This window comes from Tachysurus vachellii, chromosome 6, assembly GCF_030014155.1.
Source record: "Tachysurus vachellii isolate PV-2020 chromosome 6, HZAU_Pvac_v1, whole genome shotgun sequence".
NCBI classification, from domain to species: Eukaryota; Metazoa; Chordata; class Actinopteri; order Siluriformes; family Bagridae; genus Tachysurus; species Tachysurus vachellii.
This window is the reverse complement of record NC_083465.1, coordinates 12,622,770-12,650,661: the sequence shown is the minus strand read 5'-3', so window position 1 is coordinate 12,650,661 and position 27,892 is coordinate 12,622,770. Positions and strand designations below refer to the sequence as shown.

The window sequence follows — 27,892 nt, the reverse complement described above, 5'->3', positions numbered from 1 at the left end:
GAATTAGATCTAAAGGCGTGAATGTGCATGCATTAGAGCAACACCATGTGGGCATGTGGTAGCCTAGTGGTTGAGGTGTTGGGATACCATTTGATCGCTTTTCCACTAAGCTGTCACTGTTGGGCCCATGAGCAAGGCCCTTAACCGTCAAATGCTTATATGTGTATAAAAATGAGATAATGTAAGTCGCTCTGGATATAAGGGCGTCTGCCAAATGCTGTAAATGTAATGAGCAACATGTGAACATTTCTTAATAATGTACTGTTGAGGATACGTAACCTCAAACCTCCAAATCTCTTGAAGTGAAATCTGTACTGTGTCAAATATAAACTGATATAAGTTTTCTACAAGTGGGTCTAAGACCTCTTATATGGAGCCGCACTAAAAATCACCTGAAAATGTAAATAATAACCCTGAATTATAGCACTAATTAACCTTAAGCGTTGGACTCATTTACATTTAGTCTGACTGTCAAATATACGTATATGACTCTGAATCATATGAGAATATATGAGGAGAACTGTGAGTACAAGAGATATTTGGGAAGTGAGACTTTTAGCTCACGTACAAATCTAATAAACGGTATAAGTGTGGCAGAGAAACACACTAGCTGTGAATCAGAGAAACACGCAATGACCTCGCGCAGCCCACGGTCACGTGATACAGTGTCCTCTCATTGCTGACTCACAGGCCTGAACGTGCGCTTTACACGTTTTTCCCGCGTGGCACAAGAAGGTCGTGAATGTCTTACTACATTGTTATTAGCTCCGCCATTCATACGCCCATACGTCCATTCAAAGTTCTCAACCCATACCACGTCATAAACGTGAAAATGAAAATGCAACTTGTATGTTCTGCCCATTACATAAGAACAGGTTAGAAGGTTTTCTGGTCCGTTTTAAAGTAATCCTTAGAAAACGACAAGAGGTGAAGAAAAAGTGTAAGGTGCTATTAGGTGAGAGAGAACACTGTGAGCTGCTGTGAGGAAGAACATTAGCACGTGGGAGGAGCTGAGCCGAGCTGAGCCGAGTTGAGCCGAGCACAGCCGAGCAGAACAGAGCAGAGCCACACAGCTGCTGCCTGGACGCGCGAGCTTCAGCTCAGGGAAACTCTCTCTCTCTCTCTCTCTCTCTCTCACTCTCTCTCTCTCTCTCGCTCTCTCTCTCGCTCGCTCGCTCTACAACACTACAAGTCGAGTGTGTGTAAATGCGGAAAAACGGTTTACAACCGCGCAGAATACCTGACTGTTCCTCGATAACCAGTGGTCCTGTGTGCTGTAAGATTCAGGAGTGAAAAGGTGCAAGAGAAAAAGGCTATTGTATCTCACCGAGGGGGACAAGGTAGGATAATGAACACACAATCACACACACACACACACACACACACACACACACACACACACACATTGCGTTTTATGGCTACTGTATGTCGGTTAGAGCTGGTTTTTTTTTTTTGCTGTGTGGAAAGTATTTTGAGAAGTTGGCTTCTTTGTGCCGTGTCATGTATTTACCGTCCGCTTTCTCCGCCTTCACAGGTTATGTTATGGTGTCGGTGATGAGCACAGACATGAAGTGAAATGTGAATGTAGATGAGGAGGAGGTGTGAGGCTGGAGACTCAGGCAGAGGACATGATGGTAATGTCGGGGTGGATGTTTCTGCCCATCAGCCTGCCCGTCCTTACCATCACAGGCATCTGGGTTGTGTGAGTGCTCCTGCGACTCAAACACACACACACACACACACACGCACGCTGTTTACATCTAAACCTGTTCATGTATCTAGCATTTTATATTGTTTTTGTTTGTTACAGTATAAATTCATACGTGCATGCATCTCTAAACCAAAACCTTAGTTCCTGTTCTATAAATTTGATAGTTTTACAGACCTGTTGACCTGTTATTGGATATGTGTTTGGTTAAATTTAGTGTGTGTTTCCTGTTTTAAAACAGCTGTAACTGTTATGGTTCACATGTTAACTAAGTAGCCACTGTGGTTAGTTTACAATCTAGAGCTTAGTTTATACATTGCTTGTCAGGAAAATGGTCCATATTGAGTCATTTTAATCAATAAGGTGTATCTTGGACTTGTTTCCTTCTATGTATTGGTGAGTTTTGACCCAGGAACTCTTGTAAATAATTTTTTGGATGATGAGTTGTATATAGGCCAGAAATGATTGATTGACAATTCAAATGTGATATATTAAGCTGTAACTTGGAGAAACCATTGCTTGAGCTTGCTGATGTAGATGTAACACTGTAACTCTAAGCCGGTTAGAATGTGGGAAGAGACATCGTTGTGGGTAACGACTCTGATACGATCCTAGACCTGCAGATATTTGGATAGATAATGCTGCCTAAGCATTATGACATACAGTCTCGGAGGAAAGAGGAGATAAATGCACCGCAAGGAAGAATAGGCCATAGCAGTAATAACGACTTTGTGGAAAGTTGAGTCGGAGTGAGTTAGAGTTTCTCATCGTTTGCAATGCAGATCTAGGAGGTAAACTGTACAATCAGTTTTTTCAAAGAGCATACAATTATCTGGCCACTGGAATGCTCCGTAGTTACATACATTGCATTTATAGTGTCTAAATTCTCTCAGGAGTCCCCTGTCTCCTACATGCAGCAGGGCAGGGATAGTTAAATAAAGCAACAGGGAAGGAATACAATGTAGGGGTGAAGCACTTACCAACACTTTCCAAAATACGTCTGCCACTTCTCTTTGGCTCATTGGTCAGACAAACTCGGTTTGTAGTTTTCCACGTCTCCAGCAGTGAGAGATGGTTCTCAATAAATGTGCCTTAACTTGTGCTGTACCCTAAATAGATGCTTTCATGACCACTTTTGACTGGTGGAAAAACAACTGAAATTATGGCCTTACAGAGGGATTTATTGAAAACGTCAGTCCATCAAATATAGCCACAAGTTTCTGTTTTGCTAGTTTTAGATTACAGAGTTTTTGGTTCATTGCTCATAGAATATTCGGTGCTCACCGCCAGTTAGTCCAACAAGTGGTTTGTTTGTTACTTTGTATAATTTGGACCTAGCTATGTAATGTTAAAGCATTTCCTTCTAGACTAATGTTTCTGTTTGAGTTTCTTTGTTCCTTTGGGCTGGCCATCACATGACCTTAAAATTTTTTGTTCTTGTGATGGAGATGTACTTATTATGTATTAGATGACGTTTTTTTTACTTTAAGCTTACACCATCTTCAAAGTAGTTTATGAGTTTAAGTCCAACCACAATTCATGACATGGTTTCTGTTACATGTTTTTTTTTCGGTATGTGAGTAGAAATAGGATCTTGAAAAGCCACACTTTGCCACCTGTTTTAAATGCTACAGAGTCTGTGGTAAATGACTGGCCAGTGATGTTAGTGTCATTGGTGACCTGTGATTGTTCACAACAGTGGTCGAGGCACATGGGAGATTATTTATTTACCAGATGCAGTTTTATTCTGTGTTTAAAGGTAGTAGGGTCTGAAAGTGAATTACACTGTGTGTACATACTTACATACATACATACATACATACATACATACATACATACATATAGACACAGATGCATTGAGAGTTGAAAAGAACCCTAACTGGCATTTAGCCTTTTTCTGACCCTGCAGTCTGTCAGATGCAGTTGTACTGAACAAATGTAAATTAAATGAGATGTGCACTGACAACTTAGGGATGAGGGAGTACACATGCATGTCCTTTTTGTTTCCCAGCTAGTCTTTTTAAAGTGAGAATGTAGACATTAAGGAGCCAAACACTGACTGCCATCTGATGCCCTTTTGTTCATTTACATTACTAGAGGGTCAGTATGACTCTGGACTGGACTTTCTTTGACCTTGCTGCATCAGCAAGAGAGAAGATTTACATAGTACCACAATGCTGGTGAAAGGTACAATCAATTGAAATCCTGGAAATGACAACTTTAAAAAAAAAAAAAAAAAAAAAAAAAGGTTCAAGCAAATTACTAAAATTTCTTATTCTATTAATAATGAAACTGTTTGTGGTAATTGTCTTTTATTTGTCTTTTTATGTGTTTTTTTCCTTCTCTTTCTCAAAACTTGTCCTTTCTAGTTTTAAGACTGCTTTTGGATAACAGCATTACTATCACTGCTGATTCATAAATTTGCTGTTATATCTTTTCTATCAGGTATGCTATGGCCCTGTATAACCAGCATGTTTGTCCTGTGGATAACTGGTAAGAGTCTGACGTTATGATTCTTTACACATCAGTACATTGCACAGTTGTTTGTTGTCTATCTGCAGTGAACATCTGCTACATTTATTACAGAAGATCTTTTATACGCTTCAGTTTATACGCTTCAGTTTGTATTTGGTCTCACTCTAACCACAGTAACAAATTAGTGTTTAGCGGATTAATGCTTTGCTTCATCTGAAGTGTCAAACTGTATTAGTTATATTTGCACAAGGTGCAGCTTTATTCTGAATTTCCCAGCATTTTATGTATCAATAGTCCAATACACAGGAAAAACTGGTCCTTTAATGTGATTTGTCACAGCTGATATTTTGGACTGTAATTTGAACTGTAATTGTTTCATTTGTTTTGCTGACATGGCTATAAAAATACATTTTTTTCCAGCTCTGTATTGTAACAAACGGTCTCGTTTGATAAAAAGATGTTGATCTGCCAAGTATAGGTTTGTGCTATGCAAGGAATGGATTTCATTTCAAAATAATATTTATTTTTAATCATTTAACAAAGTTCTATTGGAACATTTTGGTGAAATGAGGGAAAGGGCTTTTAATAAGTGCATGGCATATTTTTTTTTTTGCCAGTGACAAATAAAACAAGAAGATTCTATAATGTAATTTATCGCTGACTTATTATCTAATTAGACAGACAGACAGACAGACAGACAGACAGATAAACTGATAGACAGATAGATAGATAGATAGATAGATAGATAGATAGATAGATAGATAGATAGACGGACAGACAGACAGACAGACAGATAGATAGATAGATAGATAGACAGACAGACAGATAAACTGATAGATAGATAGATAGATAGATAGATAGACAGATAAATAGATAGATAGATAGATAGATAGACAGACAGACAGACAGACAGACAGACAGACAGACAGACAGATAGATAGATAGATAGATAGATAGATAGACAGATAGTGGTTAATTACCTTATATGATTATTTGGCAAGGCTATAAAAAATGCATTCCGCACAGCTCTCTACTGTGGCAAACAAATGGTCTTGTCTGATTAAAAATAGTTGTCCTGCCTACTGTAGTGTTTGTGCTTTGTAAGGACTGAATTTCAGTTGAGCTCAGTAATGTGTCGTATAATGTCCCGTGTTTCAGGTTATATAACCAGTCATGTGAGGAAGACTTGCCCATGCAGACCGGACCAACACTATGCTGTACCCTGGACAATGTGCCACTCATCAGGTCTGTCTGACAAAGCCTTTGTATTGTTAAATGGTCTCTTCTTTACTGAAAGCAGCATTATATAGATGTGTGTGTTTTATAGCAATGTAACAGTGTGTCATTTAACCTGTAACTGGAACTTGCTGTGACTGATTGAAATGGACATTATGCTGTAGCTGTTTTTAACGCACTTTAACATATTTTTTAGGCATATCTTAGACTAATATTTTTTATCGTACTCTACGATTGAGAATCCCCTTTCTGAAAAGCTAATAACTTTAAATAGATCTTTTTAAGAGCCACATGTATTTGCCTTGTCATATTATGGTCAGCTGATTATGCAAAGGAAAGGACAGCCTTTTAAGTGAAAAGCATTTGTGCGTTACTCACTGGTCCAGTAGGCTGAGGGTGTGATCAATTCCCAAATCACAGGATTCTCAGGGTTGTTTTAAGAGAACAGAATAAAAAATGACTGGATATTTTGCAGTCCTTCTATTCAGTCAGCATTTTTTTAATGAACCTTCTCTTCCCTTTTTTCCTGAGGTGTGTCTTATTTCACTTCCTTTCATAACGTTTTCTTGTAACAGAAATAGAGTAGAGAATAAGAGAGTGAGCACAAGGGCGAGAGTGAACAGAAACAGGAATTTTCTAGCACACATCTTTAGTGTAATGTTTTCTAGCACCACAGTGACACGGTGTGAAGTCTAAGCAATGTTTTCTGTTGAAATTGTGGATAGTGCTTCTGCAAATGGTTCTGGGCCTGTTTACCAAGGGTTGTCAAAACAAATTCCACTGTATAATAATATTTATTATACAAATGCAATGAGGGGAAGGGTTTAAAATAAATGCATAGTTTTTTTATTTTCATGTATATGTTCATAATATATGTGAATATAGATATAATATTCCTTAAAAATTGTAATCTGAAATAAATATACAGCGGGATAAACAGAAAGTTTTAAACAAAATACCTTCATCAGCTGTGCAAGAAGAGTACATTTGAGGCTATAAGTGCCTTCACTGAACCTGGACAGTTAAAGATTAGAAATAAAAACTATCTTGCTCTTTTTGGAGTCCAGTTTCGGGACATTAGAAGTTCTTGACTTGTATTTGCTTGATTTTATTCAGTATGCTGCTGCCACATGATTGACTGGATAATTACACAAATCAGCAGGTGTTCCTAATAAATTGCCTCAATAAAATTTAAAGTCTATTTAAAGTTTATTTATAGTGCCAGGCAAAAGAATTTCAGTGTATGTATCAGATGCTTCTGGTACAAGCATTGGGTCTGTGTGATGTGGTGTGTGTGTGCGCGCGTGTGTGTGTGTGTGTTTATTCTAGATCATCCTCTTCCTGGCATTGGAAGTATAGTGAAGTGGGTAAAGGGTCAGACTCAGTCAGAGACACATATATGTGAGAACAGTGGAGTCTGCAGAAGATGCTTATAAAGCCCATATGTCATGTATTTATAGAATCTACAGTACTTGACCTATAAATCAAAAAAGTTAAGAAAATGAGGTTGGATGTGAGCAGGATCATGTATTATGAGAAGGAGGGCACTGGAAGGTACAACGGAATACTTTCTTTAAAATAATGCATGACAGTAAGACAGTGTATATAGAACATGTATTTTTTAGGGAGATTAATATGATTAAATTTATAGGTCGCTAGACCTGCCATTTGGAAGCAGTATTATCAAACAAATTTATTTTACTTTCATTTTTAAACTACAATGAAATTTATTTTCTACATGTATTTTAGAAAATAAATAAATAATAATAAATAAACTACATGTATTTTTGCTTGCCTCCTCTGTTTTAGTGCTGTCTATTTGTCTTGGGGTGTGTGAGCTGATAGCTGGATGACTTGTGTGTCCTTTGTACTCTTCTTCCTGCTGCTGTGTATGCACTTCTGCCATGAATCCCGTTAGGGCCAGGTTTTGTGTGTGTGTGTAGTGTGTGTGTGTGTGTGTGTGTGTTTGTTTATGTCTAGTGTCTCGGTCCACTTTGTGCCTTGGAGTATTTATAAATGTATGTGCAGAGCTATTAATGCTTTATCTTTATGTTAGTACATTCAGAGACAGTTCTGGGACAGATTCTGGGACATTTCTGGGACTAGTTCTGGGATTTGAGAGCCTCACTGCTTAACCCTGGCACTGCTGTGTGTTTATTTACAGTAAGTGTGGCACACTACCTCCAGAGAGCTGCTTCTTCAGCCTTATCTGCAGCACGGGATCCTTCATGGGTGAGTATGTGTTTATTATTAGCAGGACATCATGTATAGGTCATTTGAAGATATTATGTCTCATTTGAACCCAGTTAGGGTTTTATTCATTTCAGTAGTTAAAGATAATAACAGATTATGTGCAAAATGTAGCATTGTTTTTTTAGCAATAAATGGGGCACCTTTTAATATATAGGACTTTTTGTGAATACTAGAAATAAAAATAACAACTGAACATGTGTGTTTGTCTAGCGACTATTAACTATTCACTAGGGAAACTATTGACTTTACTAGTGTCTCATTTTAGACACTTTTGCCTTTGTTATTTAATATATCACTTGTGAAAATGTCACACTGTTCATGTCTTTTGAGTGATCAGAAATGTTTACCTATGACTCCCTAAGCATAAAATATGTTTAAAATGCAAAATTAATTGGCAGTATATTAGCTAGAGAAGGTCTACTCACCTTTGTGATGTTTAAAGGTTTTTGTCTTATTTACAAGATGAAAATAATGCATTTTATCTTTAATGCAATATAGCAACCAACAGAATTCTAGTGTAAAAATTTACAAAAGAATTACAATAACCATATTTGCACAGTGTACACACCCCTTAATGCTTTAGCTACTTAAAGAAGCTTTTGCTTGTAATGCAACACTCAGTCTTTTGGAGTAAGAGCCCAAAAACTTGCCTCGTCTTGATTTGATTCTACACTTTCTTGAAAAAAATGCTCCAGATCTGTCAACTTGCCAGAGGATCTTCTGTGCACAGCCATCTTCCAAGTCATTCCACAAGTTCTGTGTAGGATTTAGAGCTGGGCTCTGATTGGGCCATGCCAGAACATTGATCTTCATTTTCTGGAGCCATTTCTTTGTTGTGTTTTGGGTTGTTGTCATACTGGAATGTAGAAGTCTTTTTTCAACCGTCTAAGAGAGGCCTATGAGAGGATTTGTGGCAAAATGCATGGTATTTAGGAGCTATCTATGGATTTTTTATTTTTCTGAGAAAGGCCTTCTATCTACACATCATACCCCATAAGCCCAGACATCTGAAGATTTACAATACATTGTTGTCACATGCAGGGAGTGATCAATACTTGACAGATATTCCTCCTTTTCCATTACTGTTTCCACTGGTCCCCTGGCAGCCTTCCTGATGAGTTTTCTTCTTGTACTTTTGTCAATTTTAGAAGTACATTCTGTTCAAGTCATGTCACTGTTCTACTCCATTTTCTTCACATGTTGATCAAGGTCTTCACAGTGTTCTATGGACATGTTATGTTTTGAAAATTGTTTTGTACTGAATGATACCATTTTGACAATGAGATCATACATTTTGTAAGCTCTTTGTGGACCATGGCTTCAGCAGTTGGAAGGAAAAGTTAAGAAGAAAACCCTACAGAAACAGCTGATCTTTATTTGAGACTTATCAAAATCACATCATGCAGATATCTAATTACTGAAATGTGAATATGAGTTTCAATTTGTCAAATTTAAGTGGATGTATTTTCAGTAATGAACAGAAACCTAGGTGTCTGAAAACTTATTTCCAGTCACTGAAAATGTGGTCTTTACTCAAAGGTTGACAAATTGACACATTAAAGCATTCTGGTTTATATGTATAAATTACATCTGAAATTGATGAATAAGAAAGTTGTTAGTAGATTTAGCCTGTTCTTTTATTCTTTGTCAGAATGTAGTGTTGATAAATAAGGTTACAATATGATGAGTCTTGTGGTTCACACTGTTATGATAACAAAAATGTGTTAGGAACAGGATAATATTTGAGTCAGATCTTTCTACAGTGTGAATATAACATTTTAGTCTCTGGAATAAAAATGTGAGCCTTGTTTCTGTGTATTATCTGTCATGATGTGACTACATTTGACTGCACAGTGCACATTTGAGAACATGGTGTAGGTATTGCATGGAAAATGGTATTTAACATATCACCAGAGTCTGTGGCAGTTAGGTGTGTATTTTGTGGCAGGTCTAAGAGGTCTTTTGTGTTTGGTTGTTGGTGAAATATGCCCTTTGACATACACAGTTTAGCCTAGCGGTAATGTGTCTGCTAAGACATGGAGATCTGTGTTGCCACTGATATGTCCAGTTAGTCAAGCTTTGGCTTTGTAAGACCTTTCCTTTGCAGGAGGACATGATTAAGCTATTTCTGTTTTTATCACAATCCCACAGTGTTTCAGAGGGAGAACCTCGATGGTATTTTTGTCCAACAATTTTTCATTGTATCATTATTATCAAATTCTCCAAGCCTTTTCAATATCCATGTTGGTCTGCAAGCACATCCGTTTTTTTAGAATACATGCAAAGACAAGTGGTATGTTTGCTAAAAACGGCATTGATACATGTACATGTGAGTCATCTTAGCTCTATGCAAATAAACTGTACTATTTTTTAAAGTAAGAACAAATACTGTATGATCCACATTATAGATTTCCTTCATCATTTACCAATTACAGTGAAATGCAGTGTCATTGACGGTAATTTTTGAAAAAAAAATAGGCTTGTCGGTTTGTGTTTTGGTAATTTCTCTTGTCCTGTGACAGTTGGTTATGCTGTGTTTGGGGAAGCATGTTTCATGTTTTAGACTGATACCAGTTGTTTTCTAATCCACATGTCACATGGTCATTGGTGCTTAAGATCTTATTCCAGAAGCATCTGGCTTTTTGGTTTCGGAAGAGCATTTCAAATTCGGCTTGCCCACTCATTACCCATCCTGCCTGTCTCCACTAAAGGTCAACCTTTACAAGTTTATATTCTTGCTTACATTATGTAGAGAAGACCTTTTGGTTTTGTAGGTTTGTTGAGACAGTACACACTATCAGGATTAATATTGTCACTGCGTGTCTAGATATCTAGATAGGATCTCCTTAGAGGAGCTGCTTGTGTTCCCTTCATTGCATGTTACATAATTTTCAGTGTTTTTCACTGGTGGAGCGCTCGCTGTAACAAGTGGCGCACAGAAGGAAACATCCATCAACATTAGAACACAATAACAAAGCACTGCAGGAGCTGACCTAGGCCTCTGGAGACACCCAGGCAACCTATCATCATGCTATAAAACACTGCTTTTTTCCCTTCTTTCCCTTATTTTGTATGATCACTGGCTGTAGTACAGTCTAGAGACAGAGAGATGTGGAATCTGTAACAATAAAGTGCGCAAAATCTGAAGGAGGCTGAATATTTTCTGAAGCTACTGTAGACTATGTAAATTAAACCAGAATGTTTTTCTGGTATTCCATAAATTTTTAATTTTCCACTGTTAAAGATCTAATGCCTGCGGTCTGCAAGTTACAGCCATGTAATAACACCACCCACAAATGTGTCTTATCAAGTTTAACAGGCTAGTTAATAGGCCAAGTGGGTGGCTACCACAGCTTTATTGAAGCTCGTGTTGTGGTTTGTCAACTGTGTAGTAAACCCTGCTCAATCAGTTAGATGGCATCACTTGTGATTGCCAAAGATGTAAAAAAAAAAAAAAAGTAAAGAGATCTTGAGAGCTCTTTTAGACTAAAGTGTAGATTTACTCATGGGCACTGTATACTGTGCCTAAATCAACCTTGTAATACTTGCCATTCAATCATAGGCAGTAGAGATAATAGCATACAGAATATGTTTACTTGTTAAACAAAGTTTACTTGTGAAAACAAAGCATACATACTTAAAGTGTCCAAAAATCTAAGCTATTCAGAAGTACACATTATAGCACATGTGCTCTGATCTGTTGATTTGCTGCCCTGATGTCAGAGAGTTGTAATAGTGGTGATGAAAAACCACTTGTATTTTTCTAGTTTGAAAACTAGTATCCACATAGCTACACTAATTTTTCCATAGCCATCCATGAAGAGGAAAAGCATCACTGTTTTTCTAGCTCCCTATAATATGATTAGTTACTGGCATTGGTGGTGCTTAAAATAGCATTGGCTGATACAAAATAATTTGTAATAAAAGTGCAGGCTGAGGAAGGAAAGGTGGCTAGTGAATAAACCCGGTGGCCTTTTTTTCTCTCTGAATGCCTCATTCACTGGCTCTGGCTCTGACCCAACCTCTCAGTCATTTGGGAGGAAACCATGAGAAAGCAAGACTGCTGTATTTGTTTAGAGTCAAACGCAGGGTTATTTGTCTCTGAGGTGTGGTTTGAGCTACACAGGAAAATGATGGTCAACAGCAGCATGTGTCATAGAGATCTTCACCCCCACTCCCATCCCCCTTAACGTTTGGCTTTCTCATGATAAGAATTTAGTTCAAGGAAATGTACACATACCCTTGCCTCTTCAAGGTATGGAACTTCTGCGGTGAACTGCTTGGCCTTATGTTGGTCAGACCAGCACGCATGTTTTTCTGTACAGTCCTTGCATCGATATTTTTAGCTTGCTGTATATTGTGACATTTCCATCTCCTCTTCATTGGACAAAGTCACAGATTTACAAAGTCTATTACTAGAACTGTCTATAACAATGCCCTTGAGATCTTACTCTAACCAACATTCTAAGCTAATGGTGTAAACAAGCACTTTTTTAGCTACAGCTGGGCATTGTTAGAAAGAATAAAGGCTAATTTCCTTTGCCCGGACATGTTGTTTCTTTTTCCATGCTTGTAATGTGCCTAACTTCTCTTAAATTGTTTAGATCCTGACAGAAAGGTATGGTGCCCACACACATTCTCAGAATTAGTTTTTATGGTACTTCTCCCATGGAGTACCATTTATATGAGACATCTGCATGCAAGGGTCTATAGCTGTGATAATGTTGGATGTGTTGTCTTTAGACTGTGAAGTTATTGAGGCTGTTACTACCATTAAGACATGTTTACTTGTTTACATGTTAAGGCATGTTACATTAAGGTGGTTTTGTCCTCATGGTATTCCCTAGCTGACCAGCTTCAATTATTTCTCTTTAAGCAACAGTATACAGCGAGAACAGACCAGAGCGACCAGGCCCATAGATCTCTAAGCACATAACAATCGACCTTGTTACCCCTGCCATAGGCCTCTTTTTCCTTCCCGCCACCTCATACCCTCAGCCTTCCAGGAAAAAATGAATAGTTTCTGGGGAAACAGGAGACACAGGTTTTTGTCATGCAGAATCTGGCACAGACCACTCAGACAGAGCAGAAACGTATATATAGACCGTTCAGAAAGCATGTATCCAAAGGACGATTATGTTTTAAATGTTATTAGAATGTGATCAATTATATTGTGTATAATCATTATTAAAACAGTGTCTAGTAATATAATATAATAGAGAAGCAGCCATCACTATTTGTCTGTTGTTTTCTTCCTTTCAGTGATGGTGATAGTTTTGCTGCATTATGCTCATGTGATTGAAAAGCGGCAGAACTGTGTGTTAAACACGGCTAGCCTTTCCACTGGCTGGATCTGCTCTGTGGGACTCATCATGGTGGGCAACTTCCAGGTGAGAGCAGTGTGGCGTTGCATATTTACCAAGTACATTCTTTATTGTTCTACATTGTGGAAGTCCTTATTTAGTAGTGTGTTTCTTTTGTTAGTAGCATCATTTCTGTTTTATTTATAGATGTGAAATTTATGCCTATGACTAGACCCAGACAAAGTGCATTCCTTAAAAAAAGCAGCAGTGTTTCTGTAAGACTAAGAAAAGTAGGACTGTAATCTTCAAATGAACCATGTACAAACACTGGAGTCAGGTAAGTAATGTTTAAAAAACCCAAACCAAGTTGAAAAGATCTACTAGAGACATACTTTATATTATGTTGACTGTATTAATGTCACAACGTTGTCTCCAGTTTGAGCACAAAGCTTGGGCTGCCTTATCCTAGTTTGAATAGGAAAAGGATTCTGTGTGGAGTCATCCAGACAACAGGAGGAGTGTGACCAGGTGTAACCTATAGCTGTGCATTTGCACGCTAACTTCTTTTTACCAGTCTTTGCAGGTCACATTCATGCATTCACACACCTAGTTACACAGCTGCTCCCTGCTGATCTGTCAGTGATTCGGACGTACCCCGTCTCTGTTCTAAAACATAGACCTCTGATAACATCTGTATAAAATCTGTATGTCACTTAAGTTGTACTGTACCACAGTAATTTCAAGTTGGAAATGGATAACAAGTGCTCTAATATCTACTGTATATCGTTCACCCGAATTCAATAAGTATATAATTTCATATTTTCAGCTCCTGTATACTGAGGAAGATGCAAAAATAACACTAACATTGTCAGTGTCCACATATTTATGGACCCGAATGTACAGATTTATTATTTATAAACTCTTGCATACATTGGTTATCGGTCTTCAATTGGGTGCTAAATTGTATGTGTTGTGCATATACCTTTAACAACAAAATGCATTCTTTTTATTTGTTGATTGATGCTGTAGTTGGCATTGTAAAATCTTAATCTATGTGCCTCTGTTGAACTCTGAGCACCTGCCCATTTAAAGATTTCTGCATAACCCCACTGTGAGCTATACATTTCAAGCTGAGTGTGGCCAGATGTTTGTGTCTCTGGAAGAAGAAATACATCTAATAGCTTTAGATGAATGCAGCTAGGCTGTTTAATGTGTTACACTTGAATCTACTACAGGGGAATTAGCACTGTGTTGCTATGTTTTGGCTTGTGTGTACACAAACGTGTATACAAGAAAGTATTTGGTGCTTAATATTGAGTTGACCTTATTTTCCTGTACCCCGGTAGCTATTGTTCTCTTGCTCAGCTGAGATGGAGCTCTACCCTGTCTTAATGTTTTTCTGTCTTTGTGGGGTTTTTTTTCTTTTTTTTCTCCTGGGTTGTTGTAGTTCACAGATTTGTAAGAGGCTCTGTAAACCTCTTGTACCCATAGAGAATCACTAAACAAAAGGGCACTGTTTTACTCTGTGGAATCGACATCTTTTACCATTATTTATGAATCAGTGTTGACTCTTTAGAAACAGAGTTTTAGGCAGCTGTAATGTTTGGACACTTGGCTGAATGCCCAGTGTGCAAGCAATGCAGGGAGGTCGGCCAATAGGGCACCAGACAGACATTTTTATGGCCCAGTTGCCATAGAGACAGAAGGGGAGAGCAAGTTCTCCTTCTCATACTATCACCGTCCACCTCTTAACTATACAAATTCATCATCTGGATGTCTGAGAGAGTATACTGGTTGAAAGTCTGGCTGGGTATCTGTTTTTGTAGGAGGACACTGGCACATACAGTTCATCCGTCAGTCTTTCATTTACCTTGCCATGTTTATATGATTTTACCCCGAGTGATAATTTGGTCTTTTTAAATGTTAGGAGATTCTGCAGTTGTTGTGTTTGAAGTTTATTAAAGGTTGCATGTCATTTTGGGAATCATCACTGCAGTCTCGTGTCTCCAGGAAATTAAAATCACGTATTTGCATCAATGTCTTTATGTGTGGAAACCAGCGCTGTGTGCCAAGCACAAGAGTTCCATGTTTGGTTGGAATACATGAAGTCTGCAAACCATTAAGTCTGTGTGTGTGTGTGTGTGTGTGTGTGTGTGTGTGTGTGTGTGTGTGTGTGTGTGTGTGTGTGGGAACCCTTCCACACAGAGCCTTTTAGGAGCAATATGTGTACACAACCAGTTTCCTCATACTTGTCTGTTCACATGGCTACTACCAGCCTTATAGTGCTTCAGTGCAAAGTCTGTTAACACAAACTGAAATGTGAATAGCGATTCCTGCTGCCAAATAAGCCCCCACCCTCATGTCTTTTTATAGAGAGGAAGCAGAATCCACTGAAGCCCATTGGCTCTCTAGGTTTTTTGACCAAACATTGTTTTAAACCTTTCAACAAAGTCCTATACTGCACTTCTTAGAATTTAGTTATATTACATATAGAATATTACAATATATTGTATCCTAATAACTCAGGGAATTTTGCTGACTATGACAACTTTGTCTCTTTACTACGATAATAAAAAAAACAAAAAACAGGATGCAGTTTTTTTTAGTAAACTTTGTTACAAAACAGGAGAATTTGCTGTGTGGTTCAATGACACATGGGTGCTGTGTGTGTTGAGTTTGTAATGGGAAGCAGCAAACAGGCAGGCGAGCCAGAGCGGGAAAATGAATTCTGGTTACCACATCTGTACCTCATCAGCCAGCCTGTACTTCCAGAACATTCCACTGAGATGCTTGCCATGCAGGATGTCAGTATAACCAGCTTCAAGCCACCAAACACGTGCAATACACATTATTTCTTAGAGAAAGTTACATAATAAGCCTTTCATGATTTTACTGAGACCAAAAAGAAAAGCGTCTTGCTGTTACAGGTGTGCAAGGTGTGAGTTGCTGGAGATTCTAACAAACCTGCCTGTGCATGTTAGGAAGGCAGCGCCACGTTGCGCATTCCCTTGTCTAATTAGTGACATTTATAGCTTTACGAAACATACTGCAGATTTTTTCTTTTTTTCCTTTTCATTCCTAAGACTATTCCTAAGATAGTATCAAATTAAACCATGACTTCATGACAGGATTTCAGAGTAAATCAATGCAATGTTATTTTCACTGTTACCAGACGTTAAAGCATCCACCTTAAATAAATCCAACAAATGAATCCAACCTGTTCTACAGCATGGCATTTCACTCGTCAGGGATGGGACTGTCTGTTGTTCTTTAGCAATTTACCACAGTAATAGCAGCCATCTTACATTTGGTGGTTTTCTTACTTGGAATGACTCACTTCCTTTCATGTTAAAAATGAAACCTCTGAAACACTTGTGGTGAGTGAGATCAGTCAGAGCATTAGTTCTGATTAGTACAACCTTTGTGAGAGGAATGTGCATGGTTTGGTCTTGTCGTGTCTTTTACTTTGGGGATGGGATCCACTGAACACAGACACACTTAAGCCTGCCCTTGAACCTGCTGCACACCTGAAAGTAGTGGACACCTAATAATGTGTAAATAATCACAGGGAATTCAGTTAGCACCATTTACATTTCCTAATGATTTCAGGAATTTTGAATATAAACTGTAGGAGTAGTTTCTCTCTAGATCCTCTCTATTGTGAACCATGTTATGTTGCAGAGAGATTAGTGGAATTGGAGAGTTTTGCTGCTCTCTGCTGGAGAGGCTAACAAGCAGCTCATAGGCCTACAGCAAAGAAGTAAACTGAGCAGAGATTGTTAACCTTACTTACTTAGGGCACCTACATCACATGCTGGGTATTTCCACAATGGAAGAGTTTACTGTAACAACACATGTTCTGTAGGGACACTTTTACAGTCTAAATCACACAGACCTGTTTGAAATATACTGATTGAGTTTGTTTTCCTCAGACTTCAGAGCTCCATACCACTGAGTGCTAAAAGAAACTGCCACAGGGAGGTCCATGTGCACTGTAACTATCTCTTGTGCAACACGGTGGTTTTAACATAGTTTTACGGAAACTGTTCAAACTTCTGGCTCACATAAACCACAAAATATAACAAATGATCAGAGGGAGTGTTCAACACGTCACTGTATTTGATGCTGTCATCACACAACACACACACATTTCAGTGGAAAATATTACTAATGACTACATTTCCTGTGTGTGTCTGTGTGTGTGTTGTTTTATATTTTGTGATTTATGTGAGTCATAATTACGAGTGAGGAAGCTGCAAATAACAGGGAAGAGTGAGAAATATGCTACAAGGCTGTCAAAAATCGAGAACATGACATTTGCTCAAATTGTTTAGATGTGTGTTTATGAACAGATATGAAAAGTCACAATGCTATGGGCTAATTTTCATCACATGTATGCATCTTTTTCTGTGTTGCAATTTTATGATCTGGATCATTATATGGATCTTTAGCTTCAAACTGATATTATAAAATGTATTCTCTTGTGTGTTCCAGGTAGATAATGCAAAGGTGTTACATTATGTTGGGGCCGGCATGGCCTTCCCCACCAGTGTGCTGTTTGTGAGTGTGCAGTCTGCACTCACTTATAAACTGGCCAAGACTCAGGGTGAGTACAATATGGGCCATCTGCGTCTCATCATGACCCTGCTGGCGTTCGTAGCACTGGTGCTCAGTATCCTTCTCAGTGATCGAAATGTAGTACAAAATAACATGTAATACACTATATGGCCAAAGGTTTGTCCACACCTGACCATAATACTTTTATAATATTGTGTTTGTTTAACATCTAATTACAAATTCTATAACAGACTTCATTCTTCTGGGAAGAAAATGTATTTAATTTCATAACAAACCTTACAATGTGGGAAAAGTGTGATCTCTGTGATTTCAACAGTGGCATGGTTGTAGGTAGAGATGGGCTGGTTTAAGTATTTCAGAAACTGCTAATCTCCTGGGATGTTCACATACAACAGTCTCTAGACATTACACAGAATGGTGCGTAAAACAAAAAACATTGTGTGAGCCACAGTTCTGTGGGTGGAAACAGCTTGATTAGAGACATCAGAGGAAAATGGCCAACTCGGTTTGAGGTCTTTTGATTTTCTCAGCATTCTAGCGACTGCAGTGTCCCAGGAGATCAGCACTTTGAGTCACAGACATCACTTTTTTTCATTCTTATGTTTGATGTGAACATTAACTGAAGTTAAGCTAAGTTGGTGTATGATTTTGCATTGCACTGCTGCTACATGATTAGAAAACTGCAGAGATAAGCAGGTGTACAGGTGTTCCCAAAAACTATAGGTAAAGAAATTATAATAATGACACCTTAGTGGGTGGGATAGCTTGTTGTTGTGAGAATTCCTTAACTCAGTTGTTTTCAAGGTGGAGTTTTTTTCGTCCAGGAGAGTTTTGTCCTGCAGCACGCCTCAGCCATCTTCGAGTGGGTCTTCTGTGTCATCATCATGCTGTTTTACGGGACGTTTGCCTTTGAGTTTGCCAGTATCTCCAGCAACACCATGATGGTCTTGGCCAGAGGAGGAGCTTTAGGTAGCAGCAGCCAAGATCACAAAATTGAGTCCCTCGGTAGAACCAGTCAGCACCAGCCGGAGAACATGTCCATGCTTTAACCTCATAGAGGGAGAGTTGGCACAGGCCTGCCCATGCTACTCTCTCTCTTTCCCTGTTTCTTATACACATACATGTACAGTAGGGTGCAGAGGAGAACACTAGTTCAACAGAGGACATCAGGCCTACTTTTACTCTTAATCTGAGATCATTTTTGCCAAAGGACTTTGCACACATTTTTGCACATTCTTGAGACCAAATAATTGTCTATCTTCAGTGTCACTCACTTTATAGCCCATAAACTTGTGGCTGTAATGCTTAAAGAAGCAGTGTTATATGCACTGATGTGGTATGTGGTGTTGGCTTTTTGAATGTTGATGGTATCGGAATTGAGAGGGTGCAGTCTGTTACAATGTGACAGCGACAGCAGTTAATAACACAGGCCTGAATACTTGGCTGGGCACCGAGACCATTCTGTGCCAATTCTAGATTCATGCCAAAAAAAAAAAAATCTGGAGTTTATTTCTGAATTTTATATTCAATTCCATTGACTAGATATATGGCTTTTGGTTATGGTTAATATTCTCACACACAGAGGTGCTTTCTGTTCATTGCATATTCTGTTCAGGGCGACTATCGTTACCATTGTGCCTTACAAAAACGGGGCCAAGCAAAGCTGTCTGATGGACACCATTTAATAATTTCTAATTCCATATTGTTGATTATATTGTCCAATGTTTCAAAAATGTACTTCTTTTGTTCTAAATGTTGTCATAAGAAATGCCAATAAGGCCAGCAAACGTTAAATTTACACTAATGCAGAACATTCCCATATTTGCTGTATATTTGAATTGTGGGTTTGTAAATCAGATTATATTCTTGCTCATCTCTGTGCGGGAGAACAGTCTATTGAGTATATTGATTGTGGACACTGGTGTTTGATTGGTATCTGATTTGATTGAGGGTCTGTTTACATTTCCTGTCACGTTGGTTTTTTATCCAATCCCAGTTAAAGAGGAACAGTACAGATCCCACTTACAAGATACACCAGATCTTGTCTCATGTGCTTTTTCAATCTGCATTATTTTGTCTGTAATTTCCACACCTTGTATTTGCTCATTGTGGTTTCACTTGTAAGATTAATCTGTCTTAATCTTGTGAATAGGATCCTAAATGTGATCTGTTTTGACAGTATGTCTTGCAGCAGGTCTGCAAGTCTGTTACACAAAAAGCCATTTTTTCCTGATAGATGTACTCTATTACTTGATTACTCTTCTTGTTGGATGCTGATTTAAGTGCCCTTAAACAGAAATCCTGTTACCCTGTCTCTATATTCTTAGGTTATGTTTAATTTACTCCATATGTCTTTATCAACAAAAGGCAAGTCTAAGGTCTGTTGTGATTGTTTTAGCTTCTAGTTAAATCCTCAGGTAAATCTGTAATACCAGCTTGGAGTCATTGCTTTTAATAAAGTTCATTTGATCAAGTGTTAACTAAAGAGTGAACGTTTTGCAGTAAAACTGGCATACGCGTGAAGTACGTATTACATCTGATTTGTAGGAATATTTACACTTTCATGGTCTGTATGTTTCATGTAACTGTTTACCTGTTCATAGCTTTAAATGTACAGAACCTCTGATGACAGTTTTGAGGACATGGCTGTCTGTCACTTAACTTGATCCATTTTATGTGCTATTTCTTTAACCCAGACACAGACATTTTCTGCTGAGCAAAGAGTGATAATACATTCAAATTTCACTAACACAAACAAGAAGTACAAATATACAACCTCAGTGCACATGTGTGACACACATTGCAGATATTGGGTAAAATAACTGATATGCTGGCTATAAAAAGGGCACCGTCCTGTGCCTTAAACCAAAGACTGAAAGTTTTTTTTTGTTGTTTTTTTTTTTTTTTTTTTGATAAAATGTAGATATGATTTATTGTATTGTATATTTGCCTTAAGCTAAGCAAAAATAAAGCAAATATAAAGAAATCTGCTGACCAAGTCTTCTGTTTTGAATTTGATGAATTTCTTTATCTGTCTCAGAGTGAGATGTAGATTATGTAGTGGCATTTTGGCAAATGAAAGAGAATGAAAAAACTGATTTCTGGCTTGACCACATTTAATGCTATCTATATATACATATATAGAGAGAGGGGGAAAGAGGAGCAAATGTTTATTTGTTTCTTCTTTTAACTTGAAAATTAACAGGAAATGTTAGTATTTAGTTTCTGAACTATGTCAAGGTCACTATGTAAGCATGCTTGTGATATTGTCCATATTATCACCTCAGCACAAAATTTCTGATTATTTGATTCTTGTCACTTTCATTAAAGCATGTGTTCAGAAGACATGCAATGGATTTGATCAATCATGGATGCTCCAATTCAAGCGAGTGCACACAATCAGTATAGCGAAGAGAGGACATATCAATACTGACAAAATCATTTAAATATTTCATGTGAAGATTCTGTAATTTTAATATCATTTGTAATGAATTAAAAAAGAATTAAATGGCTAAAAGTATTTTCACTAGTACTCTTAGACTTTTGTGAGTGTATATTTGGGGCATTAGTGCATAAATTTAAGCACTGCTTTATGCAAATGGTTAGAGACATTTTTGGATGGACTACCCATGAATCAATAACGTGTGCATAATAGAGGTTCTGATTAAATAGCTTTTCAGTTTATTAATAATTATTCACAATTATTTACACAGATAAAATCACATATGACAAAGACAGGTCACATATGAAAATAACAGCAGGACAAAATACCTTATTGCAATTACATATATATTGCAATTGCAGTATTGTAAAAACAAACAAAAAAAAGGATATTTGCGCCCTTTGTTTTGGCCTGCATTATAATGAGAAATATTATTTGATTGGTCGTTTGTTTATTGTAGCACCTAGTAAGGCATAAGACAATAATGATTTTAAGACAAACTGTGCAGTTTTCCATGCAGAAAAGCAGCAGAACCTTTTTGTGGTCATGATAATAATCAACAACAATACAACTGCACTTCAACTAGAAAACAGAGTTAATTTGTGTTTTGAGACTGCTTGAAGGTTTTGAAAATGTCTAATTAACGCAAGGATTCTAAGAAGTAACCTAATCAGGCGCTAAGTAGAAGCTGCTATGGTACTTAAGACTTAAGAGACAATAACTGACTGCACTTACAGCTTATATATTGCACACAATTAAGATATGACTGACTCTGAATTAGAGCTGGGCTCAGCTGGCACTGCATTTATTTCCTGAGCAGGACAAATTTGAAAGGTAGTTGTTGTTATGGAATTTCTAGCCAAGTGGCCTTCACAACACTGTTACAGGTTTGCATGATAAAATAAAACAGGTCTTAGCAAAAATGCTGCATTGACTACAGATATGGAAAATACACTATAGGTCAAAGTTTGTGGACACTTGACCATCACACCAGTTTATGCTCCTTCTCCTAAAGTTGGAAGCACCTGATTGTGTATGATATCTCCGTACGCTATAGCATTTTCCATTCACTGTAATTACGGGTCCCCAAACCTGATTCTGCATGTGTACTAAGTGAATCCATAAAGACAAAGTGTGCCAGACTGCAGTAGAACAACTCAAGCGGCCTGCTTGGAACCCTTACCTCAACCCCACTGACCACCATTGTGATGATTTGGAACAATGACTGTGCCACAGGCCTCCTCACCTGACATCAGTGCCTGACCTCGCTAATGCTGTTGTGGCTGATTGTGCAAATTCCCACAGTCACACTCCAAAATCTAGTGCAGAGTTCTTCTGTCTTACCCACAAAGGGCCTTTGTGGTTACAAGCTGTTATTCTAACCGATTAGGAGCCACACCTGATTCCACATGTTTAAACAGTTCAGCTTGGTCTTCACTCAACTGTTTTTAAGCATGGATCCCATAAAGCTGGTATGAAAGCATGCACCCACACCTGCCATTTGCTGATAACCTTGAAGACCATTGATCTAGTGTAAAGCTTTACCAGAAGAGTCTGGAATGGGATGTTCAGTAAGCACACTTGGGTGTGATACTTAGGTGTCCACATACTTTTAGCCATATAGTCTATTTTGCATGGGCTACTCCTTCTAAAAAAAGATTTCTTCATTGCAGCAGAAAATTGTCATTCACTTTTTCAGATAAATATAATGGCATTCAGATGGTGATGGTGAGGTGAGTAAAGACAGAGATAGAGATGGGAGAGGGCAGGATTGTTCTGTTAGAGGTCTTTATGGTTGTATTCTGGATGCATTGATCTCAAGCCTTGCTCAGCTTAAAATACAAGGGTTTTGGGAACCTCCCAAGTAAATTCAGGCCGTCCAAAGTGACCATAACAGGCAGTCTTCTGGTAAATGGGCCTCTTCAGTTTTAGGTCCCTGTCAACAGAAGTAATTTATTACTGTTTACAGCTTAACATGCTTCACATGGGTTCACAGGCAGCGACCACTAGCTAGCATTGCTCTAACTGCAATGGAGAGAGGAGAGAGGGTAATAAAGGAGATACAGTAGAGAGGGTATAAGGAGAGAGGGTAATGACACAGTTATCCAGGTCCTGGATGGCTGCAGCATGACTGGGATTCAGAACTCACAATCTCCAAACAAAAAGGTGAACTTTTACTACATTTATGGCTTCTAAAAGCTGATGTTTAGTTTTTTAAAGTGAATTCTAGCCTCTTCTGTATCTGCATCTGTTTATCCTTTGTGATCATTTGATCAAATGTAAACACTTGTTCTATAAAGGGAAACAAAGTTATTTTATCTTCTTATATAATGCAATACAATTTTACTACAATTTTATAACAGGAATATGAATATGTATCAGTGTTAAATGAACATGTGGAGCGGGTGTTGTTGATTTTTCCTGTATTTGTATTATTATGAAATGTTATGTGAACGTAGCATGTTTTGAGTGTCTTGTAAATTGTGCTGTTAATTCTTACTCTTCATTTGTGATTTCTACTACTTACGTATAACACATATTTTAATAGCTTACCTAACAATAACACCAGGCCGAAGGTCAAAGTTTTTGTTGACAATATGGAGCAGTTCTTTCTCTGTTTTCTCAGATGAACCATAGGTAAAGAGTGACACAGACAGTGGGTGGGTCACTCCAATAGCATAAGACACCTGGACAAAAGACCAGTCATTGTTTTATAACAGTGTAATTATTTATTTTTATCCTTAATACAAGTTTTTTGCACTCTGCCTTCTTCTACTATGTGTGATGTATTTGTATTTCAACCTTTGGACAGATAATATTTTACCTCACCTGTACAAGAACTCTCTTGCAAAGTTTTGCTTTGACCAGAGACTTGGCCACCCAGCGGGCAGCATAAGCTGCAGATCGGTCCACCTTAGTGTAGTCTTTTCCAGAGAAGGCTCCACCACCATGGGCACCCCATCCACCATACGTATCCACAATGATCTTCCTCCCAGTGAGTCCAGCATCTCCCTGAGATTTAACCAAGTTCCCATTAATGAATTAAATCCAGTGCAAATGTAGGCATGAAGAAAAGTCCAAGATCTCACCTGAGGCCCTCCAATAACAAAGCGGCCACTGGGCTGTAGATGGTATATGGTCTTGTCATCAAGATACTTCGCTGGCACTACAGCCTTAACGACTTTCTCCTTTAAAATCTTCTTCTGCTCCTCTAGTGTGATATAATCATCATGTTGGACTGAAATGACCAGAGTGTGCACGCGCAAGGGAATCATTGCTCCATTCTCTTGACTGTAATGTACAGTCACCTGCAGGTATGAAGAACCCCAAGCATATTTTAGGAATATTGACTTAATAGCCCTCTCATCTCAAAGTTCTTAAACTTAAAATGGTGGTAAGCAATATATACCCTTGCACAGCTGGGCTGTAAGTAAGAATCTACAGAGTCTAAACACAGTGAGCAAAAAAAACCACAGGGGACACAAGCTTGGGTTGCTGGTAAACTCTAAAACTGGGGTTTCCATTTTTATTCACAAAAGCTGGTGTGTGTGCAAGTTTTCATTCTAATCAGTCAGAAAACACACCTGATTCCACCTGTTTAGTCAGTTGAGCTTGCCTTTCAGTAGACTCAGGTGTGGCTCCTGTTTAGTTGGAATGAAAACCTGCAAGTTTAGATACCCCTGCTCTAAAGGCAACACCAACAATATTGGCAAAATTCCAGGCAAATGGACCTTGAATGTTATTTTCAGGGTCATTGTCACCACAGTTATAAACAAATCTTTTACATTAGGAAATGTATTTCACATAAATATTGGTTAAAAGATGACCACAGCAGGGGATAGGATGTTGTCCACATTGTCACAATTGCAGAAAAGGCTTGATTCAAACCTGTGTTTTGGAATCAGGACGGAGCCAAGGAATAGTGCCATCACGACGCATCTCAGCCATCTTGGCATTAAGTTTGTGGGCAAGAACAATGGTTAGAGGCATGCACTCCTCTGTCTCATCAGTGGCATATCCAAACATCAAACCCTGCCAAAGCAAAAATTATAGGGTGATCATCCATTGTAGTTCTAGCCAATACATTACTTCACACAGTTATTCATTTTCTAGTTTTTACCTGGTCACCAGCTCCAATGTCCTCTTCATGCCGATCGATATATACACCCTGTGCAATATCAGGAGACTGCTGCTCAATAGCCACCAGTACATTGCAGGTCTTATAGTCAAAACCTAAGATCAGATAGAAATGTACTCAAAAAACCCCCCAAAAAACCATTTAATACACTTTTCCAAATGACTGAAACTCCACTTGTCTGACTATTCTTGCCTTTATCAGAGTCATCATAACCAATGTGTTTGATGGTATCCCTCACAACTTTCTGGTAGTCCACACTGGCCTTGGATGTGATCTCACCACACAGAAGCACCATACCAGTCTTACAGATGGTCTCTAATATGTAAGATAAACAACATAATCAGAGACTCTCTTAGACTAGGCAATCAAGTCTCTCAAAATATATCATGATTAACAACAACCTAGAAAAAAATTGATGGATCCGAATGAAGACCTGTGTTAGGAGGTTTACATTAGAGAGATCATCAGTGACTATTGCTTGAAATGAAAGAGAGAGTAGTAATGTGTATAAGGCAGTCGATGAGAGTTTATTACTTATGTACTAACCACAGGCCACTTTGGCATCAGGGTCCTGCTTTAAATGTGCATCAAGGACAGCATCGCTGATCTGGTCACAAATCTTGTCTGCAGAAAGCAGGAACAGAATAAATACCTACTTTTATACAAAATTTTAACTGCAGTCAGGATTTTATTTCACAGTATGTATCGCTAAGGTTTTTGCATCATTAAATCTGTAAATCAATAAAACACTCACTCACTCACTCATTTTCTACCGCTTATCTGAACTACCTCGGGTCACGGGGAGCCTGTGCCTATCTCAGGGCATCAACCCATTGCAGGGCACACATACACTCTCATTCACTCACGCACTCACACACTACGGACAATTTTCCAGAGATGCCAATCAACCTACCATGCATGTCTTTGGACTGGGGGAGGAAACTGGAGTACCCGGAGGAAATCAATAAAACATAAAATTGAATTTAAAGAAAGGAGCTAAAGGGCATGTATATGTGATAGAAAAGTAGTTTTAATGGTTGCAGTTATTAAGACTCTGTAATCGGTTATTAAGTGACATTTTACTATTATAAAAATATCAGGAAAAAAGTTCAGGAAAACTACAGTTTTTTTATTTCTTAAAAAAAGAGAATTATATTTCCCTTTTATTTGTCCTAATTCTGTATTTTATATGCCCTTATTTTAACCTGGGCTTTTCATCCATGCTAAGAACTGGAGAATACTTTCATGCTTTTATGCTTTCTCTGCTTTTAGCTGATTCCATCACATTCTGAATTGTAGCAACAGCTTGTGTGTATTACATCAGAAACAACAAGGGCAAACAGCCTCTGAAGCTTCCTGAGGCCTGAACATCAATACTAACCAATGGAGTCATGATTATGCTGCGTGTTTAAAGGTGAACCAGAAGGATTATACATACGTTCTGCTTTTCCCCACATCAATAACCCACATCATGATTTACTGATTGAGTTTCAAAGGTTGTCTAAGAGACCCAGGGGCTTCATAAGAGATTTTCCTCGCTTACTCTTTTATACATTTGACTTGGCATTTGACCTTAGTAAGAGCAATCCAACAATGGCCTTTAATCAGTTTGGACACACTTTTAAGTTTGCTGGTTTTACGATATGAGCCAAGAATAGTCCCTTCTACTGATAATAAATTGTAGGTCTGGCTAATTCCCACACAAGACTGCAGAAATTTGTGTTCTTAGTAAAAAATTAACACAGTCAGTGCCAAGGTCGATTCTTTGAAGCATGTTATCTGATGTTACCTCAGGTATCTGATGTACATTTTTTTAATCTAATTCATATTTTGTTTTCTTTTTTCTTCTTGATTCTATTTTTTCTATGCAGACAGACAAAAAGTGTTTTACTACCTGTCATACTGTGTATGGTTATGTAAAAATACTATAAATATTTCAATGGTTAATTACCATCTAAAAGCAGGGTGTTTGTAAGCAATGCCGTAGTACTCACTGAATGAAATACCATCTAAGTCATAATCGAGTGAGGCGACACTAACCACGTGCTCAATCCTTTTCCACAAATCTTATTTTAAGCACATGTCATACATGGTCACTAGGACTTAGGAGTTACAGGTGTACATTACAGCACCATATACAATCTAATCTGCATTTTGTTAGCATTTTTTTCTTTCACGTGAGGGAAATTAGCCAACACTGCCCAATTCTCTCAATGAGCACTTGTTGAAGCAAGTATCATGCTGTGTCAGCAAGTAGCTATTGGTTTGTCTGCACGTGTTGAGCTACACAGGAAATCACAGAATTCATGGCAGGTTATTACAGAATGGTGTAATTAAAAAACATTTAATAGCTATCATCTCTGCTACAGATGTTTTGTGTAATTAAAGCCTCACCTGGATGCCCTTCTCCCACTGACTCTGATGTGAACATGAAAGAACCATCATCTGTGAAGTCATTCCTTGTATTCATGTTTGTAGTTTAAATCTGAAAATTTCAGAAATGAACGAGAAAGCTATATCTAAAAGGGAATTTAAAGTTGTTTTTCCCCTAAAGTGCAGCTGTAATGTATAAACAATTATAATCCTTCAGATTTTAGGATCTCAGATTCAGCAGTCAGATCACTAAATATCAACAGGTCTTTAAGCAAGCATGCTCCTATTTATGGCCAGGAGTACACACACACACACACACAAACACACACACACACACACACACACCCACACACACACACACGCACACACACACACACACACACACA

At 38.1% G+C, this 27,892-nt stretch overlaps 2 protein-coding genes across 5 annotated transcripts; one reads left to right on the top strand and one right to left on the bottom strand.

Annotated features, from left to right (window-relative positions):
* The first annotated feature begins 1,057 nt into the window (after window positions 1–1,057).
* zgc:154058 (Transmembrane protein 150A-like) lies at window positions 1,058–20,843 on the top strand. Of its 3 annotated transcripts, none has more exons than XM_060872317.1 (8): window positions 1,064–1,340; window positions 1,535–1,702; window positions 4,154–4,201; window positions 5,342–5,428; window positions 7,584–7,651; window positions 12,935–13,062; window positions 17,470–17,647; window positions 18,358–20,842. In XM_060872317.1, the coding sequence occupies exons 2-8, from the start codon at window positions 1,629–1,631 to the stop codon at window positions 18,600–18,602; spliced, it is 828 nt and encodes a 275-aa protein (XP_060728300.1). In that variant the 5' UTR covers window positions 1,064–1,340; window positions 1,535–1,628; the 3' UTR covers window positions 18,603–20,842. The 3 variants fall into 3 exon arrangements, with proteins under 3 accessions (XP_060728303.1, XP_060728300.1, XP_060728301.1); XM_060872318.1 differs by lacking the exon at window positions 1,064–1,340 and adding an exon at window positions 3,806–3,895 and having other exon boundaries at window positions 1,562–1,702; window positions 18,358–20,843; XM_060872320.1 differs by lacking the exons at window positions 17,470–17,647; window positions 18,358–20,842 and adding an exon at window positions 13,183–17,442 and having other exon boundaries at window positions 1,058–1,340.
* Window positions 20,844–21,211: 368 nt separating this feature from the next.
* Window positions 21,212–27,796, bottom strand: mat1a (methionine adenosyltransferase 1A). Of its 2 annotated transcripts, XM_060872315.1 has the most exons (9): window positions 27,528–27,787; window positions 25,680–25,757; window positions 25,326–25,448; window positions 25,116–25,228; window positions 24,884–25,027; window positions 24,085–24,303; window positions 23,825–24,007; window positions 23,549–23,682; window positions 21,212–22,931 (listed from the first exon to the last, which is right to left on the bottom strand). In XM_060872315.1, exons 1-9 carry the CDS (start codon window positions 27,601–27,603, stop codon window positions 22,829–22,831), a joined length of 1,173 nt encoding a protein of 390 aa, XP_060728298.1. In that variant the 5' UTR covers window positions 27,604–27,787; the 3' UTR covers window positions 21,212–22,828. The 2 variants fall into 2 exon arrangements, with proteins under 2 accessions (XP_060728298.1, XP_060728299.1); XM_060872316.1 differs by lacking the exon at window positions 21,212–22,931 and having other exon boundaries at window positions 23,545–23,682; window positions 27,528–27,796.
* Window positions 27,797–27,892: the final 96 nt, after the last annotated feature.